The sequence below is a fragment of the Anguilla anguilla genome, chromosome 1 (genome assembly GCF_013347855.1).
Source record: "Anguilla anguilla isolate fAngAng1 chromosome 1, fAngAng1.pri, whole genome shotgun sequence".
NCBI classification, from domain to species: domain Eukaryota; kingdom Metazoa; phylum Chordata; class Actinopteri; order Anguilliformes; family Anguillidae; genus Anguilla; species Anguilla anguilla.
The window spans coordinates 74,354,147-74,364,567 of NC_049201.1; the positions used below are offsets into that span (position 1 = coordinate 74,354,147).

Here is a 10,421-nt window from a genome sequence, read left to right on the forward strand (position 1 = left end):
TCACAGATGTTAATAATTTCTCAAACTATACCCCGTTGACATAAATGTAGCCTACAGCCTTATGTGACCTTGTATTTACTGACCTTGGATTACTGCTTTCCTATTATTTATGATCGCATATACAAACCCTTTTATTTTGCATGGGCGAAGGCATTATGATCCTCCCCACCCTGAGTTTACACGTCAACTCTGCCTATCGCGTAGCACGAGGAATTCGTCGACACTGAAATTACTATACTGACAAACCGATTTTATGCTTTATAGTACCCATAAAGCGATATGCATGCATACACACACACAGCTAACAAGGTTTTATGGAAAAGAATAGGCCTACATTTTGAAGGGATCCCAATTCCATGGGTAGTTGTCCAAATGAGCAAATGGAAGCAAACAGGCGTGAAGTTACTTTAAAAAGTATCGAAAACAATTTTGAACAATAGACCCACGTTTGTCTTAGTCTTCAGTAATCAAAATTGGCAATTTGTCATATAAATTTAATTTTGTTTTTCAAAGTTCAGTCACACCTAGTGAATGTTGCATGTTGACTTATTTTTTTCCTATACACATGCAGGTGCTATATAATGTTTGTCCTTTTGTGTGATTGTGGCCTTTGCAGGTATTTAGGGCAATCGGTTCAATTAGGGGTCAGTGTCACCCATTCATATTTTGCCATAGGCTTGACGTTTGCCGTCATGTAAATTGTGATTTAAATTAAATTTAAATTGTGATCTTAACGACTACTTGTATTTTTATTTATTTTTATTTTTCCATAGATTGCGTTGTTGCCGTTCTCGTTGTTAGTGTTAATCAGTTTAACCATCAGGGTCCAAGTTGAACTATGCGGTTGTTCCCTGTACTTGGACCGGTACTTCTCTCTAGGGGTTTCGTCATACTTGTTCCTGGTTATGGTTATACACTTTGTTGTACGTCGCTCTGGATAAGAGCGTCTGCCAAATGCCTGTAAAAATGCCTGTAATGTCATATGCTGAGGTTGTAACGGAAACACGTCTAAAGCTGAAATACATAAGTAACCTTCCTATATGAATTTTATTGCTCACTTAAGTATATCTTTTATAACAACACTAAGCTTTTGAAGAGGCCACCAAAGCACTGACTTAAAAACACTGTCTGAACATGTTTCAACGCATTATCACCATGAAATAACCCATAAATAACTATGAATTAAAATGGAATGCTTTGTGTTTCTCTTAGCCATTTGCAAAATATATTCCACTTTAGTGACTTCCATATTAGCAACTTGATCAAACTATAAAATAAAACAAAATATATTTTTTCATCTCAAGACAGTATTGGCATTATTTTAAACTGCCTTAATTATTTAAGAGTATTGCAGTATTTTCTAGGTGTTCTATACAAAACATATAAAATATGTTATCGGTGTAAATTTCCATTGATTATCGTCTCTGATAGATGCCTAGATAAAATGAATGATTTGATATACAGAAAGTCAGAGAGAATAAGAAAATATGATTCCAGTCAATATGAAGTCTTCACAACTGACAATCAGCATGATTTTGTAAAACGTTTTATTGGTAGAAATAAAAATGATCATATGTGCGGGGGGGGGGGGGGGGGGTGCTTGTGTTGTCTAAGCATGTTGCATAAACTCAAAAATGTAACAGAACATTAAACTGAGATGATTTTGAAAAGCAACAGAACCCAAGTTAAGATGTCAGTACTCCTAATTGATCCAATATGGACAGAATACAACTCCTCCCCCCCCCTTCTTTTCTCCTTACTTTTTTTTTACCCTCTTTACATTACATTCGTATTTAGTTTGTGGATTCTGCCTCGTCTCCCCATTCTTTTACTTTTGTGCCAAACCCCAGTATGCTCAGTAGTGGCACCCTGGTGGCCCTTGGTGCGGCAGTGCCGGTTGAGATTGGAGGCCTGGTTGAAGCGAAGCCCGCAGTCTCTACAGTGCCAGGGCCTCTCGCCAGTGTGCACCAGCAGATGGCGGGAAAAGTTCTGCACGTGGGCAAAGCCTCTGCCGCAGTGGGCGCAGCGGTAGGGCAGCTCCCTTCTGTGGCTCTGTTCGTGGACCTCCAGACTATCCTGGGAGAGAAAGCCATGGCCACATACGTAGCACAGGAACTGGACGTGAACAGCAGGTTGGGCAGCAGGTGTGTTGCCCTGCTCCTCAGGATCTGTGCTCTCCTTTCCACTCGCTGCAGGAACGGAAGGAAAGACACACACACGGAAAACATGAATAAAATATGGAAAGTGAAACCTTTTTACCAAGGAAAAAGTGAACAACGCTGGTTAAAATTATTAAAGGCAAATTTACACAGGCAGCCAATGGGTTTCCATTATCCTGACCAAGACCAGAATTGGAAAAACTGGATAGTCATTCGGTTTATTCATGGGGTGTTGTTTCTACTCAAACTGGCCTGATGAAAAAAAATTAAGTCTTTTAAAAACTAGACATTCTTTGCAACCCTTTGGAATAACTCACTGAAAATATTATGACCAGTATGGTTGTGACATAACACCACACTTTGAACTCACTATATATTCAAATATTCTGAGGAATGCCTAAGAAAGTATCTCTGAGTGAACAGAGCGCGCCGCATGGGGAATTAAGAATGTACCGTCAGGCCTCTGTTCCAGAGAGCCCAGTTGGACAGTTTGGTTTTAGGTAAGGGAGAAAAGGTTTTCCCAGTCACAGCTTTAAAGGTAGACCCTGGCCTGGGATACATCGAACCAAAACAAGCAGGGCTACTACACCAGAAACTTAAAAACTGAGAAGCTGCACCCTACCGTGAACCCGGCAGGTTGTGTTCTGCAATAATTTGCATTGCATTCAGCACCTCTCTTATGTTTTATAAGTTCTGTTTATTGTTCTGTTTATTCCTTCTGGGGCAGTACGTTTCATTCATCTATTAGCTATCACTGTAAATTGAGTAAATTAAACTATAGCTTGCTAGCTAATTCGTTCAAAATACAAATGAAAATTATTATTATTTCTATTAATGGCAGAATTGTAATTGCGGTGTTCTCATTTGATACATAACAATTAACAACATGTTGAAGTGTGCTGAACCCCCAACCTACCTCTCCTAGACCTTTTCTTCCGCTGGCTTGTCTTTGCTGCCTCTCCCTTGTTGCTGAGGGCAGAGTGGACTTGGTGACAAGTGCGCTGATGCCTCAAGACGTTGCCCGATTGGTTGAAGGTCCTGCCACAATCAGGGCAGCTATAGGGTCGTACCCCCGAATGTATCAACATGTGCTTCTTCAGATTAGACTTCAAGGAGAAACTGCGTCCGCACTGAAGACACTGGATGTCTGAACCAGACACACCTATTGCTTTTCTATTTTGATCGGCGATGGCCTCGTTCGGATGTTGGGCCTTAATGTGTTGGTCCAAACTGGACAAAGTGCCACCAATCAGTCCGCACAGAGGGCAGATGATGGTTAGCCCCTGAGGCTCATGCTCTTTCAGGCTGGCCTCCATTTCTCCCCTGTGGGGCAGCTCCACCTCATAACTCACCTCTACCTCACTCTTGACCCCTGCTGACACATCTACAGCAGGCATCTGTGGCTTTTCATTCCCCTCTTCCGCTACTCTACCTCCTCCTTTGGTTTCCTCTCTTCCCATGTTCAGTTCCTCCAAACTGAGTTTGCACAAAGATTCTGCTTCTCTGAAGGCTTCCCTAAGATTTCTATCGTCACCAAGTTCGCCTTCTGTTTGATTTACTACTAAAAGCTGGCTGCCATCTTCTGAAGTCTCCCTTGCCTTATCATCCTGACCCAGGGACATCTTTGTCCTGGAATGCCCACTTTTCTTCCTCCCAGACCTTCCCTTTTTCGATCTTCTTGGGTGCATATGTAATTGCTGATGCCTCTGGCAGTTGGACTCCTGGTTGAATTTGCGACCACACACTAGACAGCTGTAGGGCCTCTGTCCTGAGTAGACTTTCCAGTGACGGTTGAAGTTGGACTTGCAAGTGAACTGACGACTGCACTTGGGACATTGGTGTACACCACTGCGTGTCCCTACCTCAGGTTGCTCTTCTAGTGCAGAATTTCCACCTGCTTCAATGCTCATTACAAGCACAGTGGGAGAGGACCCTTCACCCTCTGCAATGAACTATAACCTGTCCAACTCTGACCTCAGAGGGGCCAGAATTTCAGCCAGACTACCATCCATGGCAGAGGACTCCATGCCCTCTTGGTCCAATGAGAAAAAAATCCTCTTTCATGAGAGGATCTTCATGTGCCACCACTGATTTCCTAACTGGCTGAAGCCCCAGTTGCAGAGTGGACAACAATGGGGCGCTCACCTGTGTGGACCAGGATGCGACGCCAGGATGTGATGCCGGTAGTCTGCCTGTCCTGTTTGCCTGGGTGCAGCTGAAGAGTATCTCCCTATTGTGGCACTGTAGGCGGAGGCCTAGTGTCCGAGGTGAGGCAAAGGATTCATCACAGGAGCACTGGTACTGCGTTGTTTTTGGCGAATGGCAATGGCTCAGTGCACTGTTCTTGTTATGAGTACGGAGGATGGCTGAAGGGGAAAATGGCTGTTGGCAAGGCTCTTTCCTGGATCATGGAGTTGAACCTGGGAAAGGGATCGGTTTGAGTTTATCATTTGATCAGAGAAGAAGCAAATGAGAGGAGCAAATTTGGAGAAGTATTGTCACAGAAAAAAACCGAAGTCATACAAATACAAAATCATTCCTACTTTTTAGATCTTTAAAATCCTACAGTGGAACATATTATCCGGACACATACAGATCACAGCTGAGCTATGTGCATATTCATACGAGACCTCCGTATGAGGGCTGCTTATTATGAATGTTGCGGGCGGTCAGATTCAAGCTCGCGGGATGACAATCACAATCTTACTAAGCATAATCATGCACAAAAAATACATAGCCCTCTAGTTTCAAGCAGCATTCAACTTATCACCAAATATCTTAAGTTTCCTATTTCAGAACGTCAGACAGCTATGACGTTGCATAAGCGTCAACTGTCATTTTAGACTCATCAGTTGAACGAAGGAGTCGGCAATTGATGTCCAGAAGAAAATAAAAGTAGCCCATTACACTACTAAAAAGAAAAACTGCAAATCTGAGATATGGGAAAGGTTTCCCATTGCGGTTGGCAAAGATGGGAACAAAGGGAACTTCGTCAGTTGCAACCAACGTGGCAAGGTATTAAACAACAGCGGGCACAAATCCAGTAGGCTACCTCTGGACTGAGGCGACATGTTTGTGCCGTTCTCCCTGGCCAAAGTAGACGGTTTCAAAAAGAAACAAAAAACTCGGATTTTGACTGTTTGACGACTGTTTTAGTTTGTTTTAATAAAAATGAACCCGTAACTTATGATGCCTTACTTTTTTTCCTATTACCAATAAATGCATTTAATGTTTTTCATTTAAGCTAATGTTTATTTGGATATTCTATTGCGGAGAGGGAGGACAAATAACTTGGCAAGGTGCTGACTAACCGTAAACTAATACTTATAACTGGAATTGGAGCATAGTGCGACATTCTTTTTGCTTTCTGTTAGTTATTCTAAACATCAGGTAGACTCCATTACAAATAAACACTCGTCCCTATATAAAAAGGAAGGGCTAAATTAAGTTTTCCACGCGGGATTGGAGCAAGCATGATGTCAATAGAAAACAGGCAGGAGTGCTTAGAATGTCCGCGGTTGCGGGTGGGAAGAGCACACTTGTAGCGGGAGCGGTCAGAAATGGAGAGACACTGGCCGGATGATGAGAGATATAATCACTGCACTTCCCATACTCACTTCTACTGAAAACGATTGTTATATTAGTTAGCAATTATTTTGCATACCGTCAAAGCATAATTGTTTGACTAAATACAAAACTGAATCTGAAGAAGCGTAGACAACATATTCCTTGCAGGCTCAAATATCAGTAGCCCAGCTAGCTAACAAACAACAGAATGTAAACACTTCCCCTTTTTGGTAGATAGCCTATGTTTCACGTGAAGTACAGACAATTAGGACACGTCGTATTTAAAATTCCAGCTTACGCGAAAAGGAGAAATGGACACAATAAAAATTATAGCCAGCATTAGCACTATAAGCAAGTTACTGTTATCACGAGCTGTTCTCTTAGTCACAGTGCTGGGCAGCCATCAGCTAGCCTTACTTAGCAAACACATTAGATTAGGCAATTCTGAATTTGTGTGTTCAGAATTACCAATCAAACAACCTTCTTGTTTTGGAAAAAAAAAACTGGCTGCTTTTAATGCACAATAAAAAGCGGGAAATAAACCAAAAAAAGTAAGACTCCTCAAGTAAGACCGGGTTAGGAAGCTAAATTCATGCAGTTTTAAAAAAAATTTTTTTAGCACAATTAAAACAGGAACAGAAGAGATAGTGCAGGGAAAGGCAAGAAACCCAAGGGGCTTAGACAAATTCACGCCGTTAAGTTGCTAAACCAGCGACACCAATGTTAGTGTTCATAATTAACAAATGGTAGGTTCATTATGAGGGTATCTGATAAACATTGCTTCAGATAATATTTTAAGAACTTGTCTACAGACCAAGGAACCGTTGTATTTGTATGTGAAGTCACGCTACAGGCAAAGCTAGCTGCAGGAACTGGTCTATAACATTAGCTATCGCTAGGAAACGACATACCCATGCTTTCAGTAACAGTAAACTTTGCTTTTTACGATGCGGTTCACATGCTGGACTTTTGCGTTCGTATGTGCATATGTCGCAAATAGATTAAATACCTTACCAGCTATCGTTATTTCGGACCAGCTCGGCTACTTCTCTCCGCTACAGCCATGCTGCTTTGGTTTTCTTCTTCTTGTGCGATTTCAGGTAGTCTACAGTCGTATTACTGCCCTCTACTGGTCAATTAAACAAAATCATTAAATAAATAAATAGCTGGTTCTTTTTGTCTCACCAAGTAAAGTTTTAAAGGAAGAAACTCCTAATTCTGGAACCTTTGAATAATAACTTCCTCTCTTTCCTATATTTCTTACATGATATAATAACAAGCTCAACTGTCTCAGGCACACTCACATAGCCTATATGAGTGTTTCCCTCTTTAGACATTTAGACATTGCTTCAGCCCACAGTGCCCACGTCTTAATCTAGTCAATTTAACTATGATGATCCTTTCTCCTGACATAGCCCATTCACTCTCACTTCCCAGAAAATACCCTTTCTAAATTCTTACGACTAAAACTCCCAAATTTCTTGAAGAAGTCTCAGCAGTTATGACTGTTAAAGCTACTGAATTTAGCCCATTACTGCAATCGCAACTCTACACAAAACCTAACGAAATCTCCACCACCTCTAGAAATAAAGCAGGAATTGGTGTAATGCTGAAAGCCCCACAACAAATTCTCAGTGTATTTGCCTGAAAAATATCCATCATATCAAGAAGTGATTTAGCAGCCTACGCACATACGTACTCTCATAGTCAAAACCAAATCTCATCAATGCTTGATAAATTAAGATCATAGACACCCTCTCTTCTCCCCAGTCGCTTCCCGCAAAGCTTTGCAGAGCACCTAATATTTTTCCACAATTACGAATTTCTTTATCAATGTGAACCCTCCACGTAAGCCTTTCATGGAACCACATTCCTAAAAACTAGAATTCTCCAACCCTCTCTAATGGCGAACCATACCATAGACAACCTGAGAACAGGCTTTTTTTTTCTTTAATTGTTTGGTTTTCATTGGCGAGTTACACCTATACGGCACATACTGCCACCCACTCGATTGCTGACAAACTGCATTTCTAGCCCTAACTGTGGTGAAAGGAACATTGCTAATAAATCCTGGAATATAGTCCTGTACCTTTAAGGAATTCCAATAGATAATTCAGCTAAATTCCACTTATCTATGAGTGCCCTAATACGTTGAAAAGAGTCAAATTAGCACAGCCACCATTCACTAATTCTCTCCTCCATCTGCCTGTCTCTGTCACATAGCTTGGGCATTCAAAAACCACGTTCCACTGTTTCAGCCACACGACACACACAACAGCGCCCGATTGCATGTCTGTCAACCCCACATTGGGAATGATTAAGCCATGTATGGCCCAGACGTAGTCTAACCACCACTAGGCTCCATTCCTGCCTACTACCTCTCACACTGCTTACACTCTCCACTGTCTGTTGTATCCTGTACAGATGCCTCCCTGTACTCTCACCATCCTACGAAGCCTGCCTCTGTGACTGAACTGCCTGCTGGATCAGTACCTTCCGGCTCCAACCTCCCCAATTACACCGACACTGTAGGCACCCAGCTGCTGCTAGCAAGAAGCTAAGCAGGCTAACCATTCTGAGCAGTCACAACCCTATGATGTCACAGTGTACAACAGTGACTTTGAGCATCGTGTGGAACTTATTGTGTACCAATTTGCAAATCATGCATGTGCTTGATCAATCTGTAATAAACTGTACCCACTACCCACCATACTAGCTGAATAGAATACTCTGAAAGCCCAGAGAATATCCAGTCTCTGCAAGGCATGATGCCCTATACTATGCCCATGGCTAATACTTTCAATAAAATTATATAGCCTATGTAAACAATACAGTGGAAGCAAAAAAATGTAAGTCCTCCTCTGGTCCTCTGTGAAGGGTACAACATCCCATGGAAAATTTTCATGCACTTGCACCAAAGGCCCAGAGCAAGAAAAGAGTGAAGGGACTAGACTTGGAAGTAGCCATGCTCACTCCATAAAAGTCCGTTTTATTTATACTTTTTTTAATCCAAGAGATTAGTGACATGGATTGCTTCTGGTCTACACCTGGATACGCAAACTTATTATTGCGGTGTTACACCAAAAACTGTGGCTGTCAGATTCTGTGGCCCTAGAAAAATGTGACCCGATGAAAACTACGTAAAAAATAAAATAAAATACCGAGAGGCTCAGCAAATATTGTCAGGTAAGATTTGTCACACTCATTGCCATTGTAACTGAAGAATTTTTCACAGGACTCAACAGACAGACCACTATACAAGAGGTCACTCGGTATGGTAACAGCTGTCAAAATATGTAATCTGGCAGTGAATTCGCTGACATTGCTATTCAGCGCCCTCTAGGGTCACAGAATTCACAAACACAACAGTCACAATTTCTGGTGTAACAACCGTCAGCTGTTTTAAGGTGGAAAAACTCAGTACACTCTAGTTTCTCATCAAATTGTATAAATCTTTCACCATCAAACAGGTCCTGTGGGAGGCAAGGTCAATCAAGGTCTATCAAAAACAAACAACAAACCCACTTACTTTCAGGAGGAAGCTCAAGACCCTTCTCTGGGATGGCGTTGTGGTGGACTTCGCTGAAAACAATAAAATGGCAAGAGAAAAATGAGGGGTAGACCACTGGAAAGAACTGATCATCTATTATAGCCCCCAAAGAAGGATACACGCATTGACCTGCAAACCAAAAAAAAAAAAAAAAAAACTACACATAAACGGATTCAGTTTATCTTTTAATAACTGCAGTTTTTTTAAATGTTGCCAGTCCATGTTCTTGAATCTTGAAATAAATTCTTCTTTTATGAAGTATATGTAAAATAACCAACTTTTTTGTGACTGTTGTTTTACATGCATTTTATATCAAGCACGGAGGGCCAATCTGGGATTGTCCAGGGCCCTCAAAGTAATAAGGTAACTGTAGCTTTTTGAAAATCTAGCCTAACGGTAACCCACCCAAAGGGCAGCCAGACCCTGGACCCAAAAGTAATTTGGTCAACCGTTTTAGATTCATCTTTAAACAATGAGCAGAAACACAATGCTCGGGTGTATGCTCTCAGGCATCTTCCCACCAGGTAATTGATGTATAAGTGGCACCTAGTGCTCACTGAGTACTGCCCCCACGAATGCACTGACCCAGAACATACCGTCGTCTGTTCTGGGATTTCCCCATGACCAGAAAGGACTGGGGCCTTGTTGTATCCCTACATAGGTTGTTGCCGAGGTCACCCCTGACTGCAGAGAGCAAGTTCTATGGCCCAACAGGGGGTTACAAAACCACTTAGTTCCAGCATCAGAGCAACACCTTGGTTACAGCTAATTCTTTCCTAGGGGTCAAATTTAAGTGAATTACCCAACAAAGGGTTGTTTAAATGTGCTACCCAGCAACAAATTCCACATCGTTATACATATGATTCTGTAACACTATTATTATTATTATATATTATTCTTGCATTGCGGGGAAACATTTTCTTAAGCTGGCAATATACTCAGTAAGAAGAAAGAACTTCAGGATTGAGAACCACCGGCGAACATGTCCACGAACACTGTTGTCGGTATACTCAGTGAGAACACCGCACCGTTTAAAGTCACTACACGCCGCTGGGGCGTGAATAATAACGAGGCAGCTATTAACCGGGGCTGGAATCTCAACCAGACCTCCGTCTCGCGGCTACACCATGGATGTATAAAGATAA

General features: G+C 41.8%; 1 protein-coding gene across 2 annotated transcripts; it reads right to left on the reverse strand.

The window, feature by feature from the left end:
- Window positions 1-1,530: 1,530 nt before the first annotated feature.
- On the reverse strand, window positions 1,531-10,164 carry LOC118208716 (zinc finger protein 16-like). Of its 2 annotated transcripts, XM_035383665.1 has the most exons (4): window positions 9,256-10,164; window positions 6,741-6,855; window positions 3,076-4,579; window positions 1,531-2,189 (listed from the first exon to the last, which is right to left on the reverse strand). In XM_035383665.1, the coding sequence occupies exons 3-4, from the start codon at window positions 4,067-4,069 to the stop codon at window positions 1,777-1,779; spliced, it is 1,407 nt and encodes a 468-aa protein (XP_035239556.1). In that variant the 5' UTR covers window positions 4,070-4,579; window positions 6,741-6,855; window positions 9,256-10,164; the 3' UTR covers window positions 1,531-1,776. The 2 variants fall into 2 exon arrangements, with proteins under 2 accessions (XP_035239556.1, XP_035239613.1); XM_035383722.1 differs by lacking the exon at window positions 6,741-6,855.
- Between the last annotated feature and the right edge of the window lie 257 nt (window positions 10,165-10,421).

What these genes read in the sequence shown, in the direction of transcription:
- LOC118208716 (XM_035383722.1), bottom strand. Translation starts at nt 4,069, where the DNA reads ATGAGCATTGAAGCAGGTGGAAATTCTGCACTAGAAGAGCAACCTGAG. An exon ending in GAAGAAAAGGTCTAGGAGAG is followed by an intron (nt 2,190 to 3,075) that starts GTAGGTTGGGGG and finishes CCGTTCCTGCAG; the next exon opens with CGAGTGGAAAGGAGAGCACA.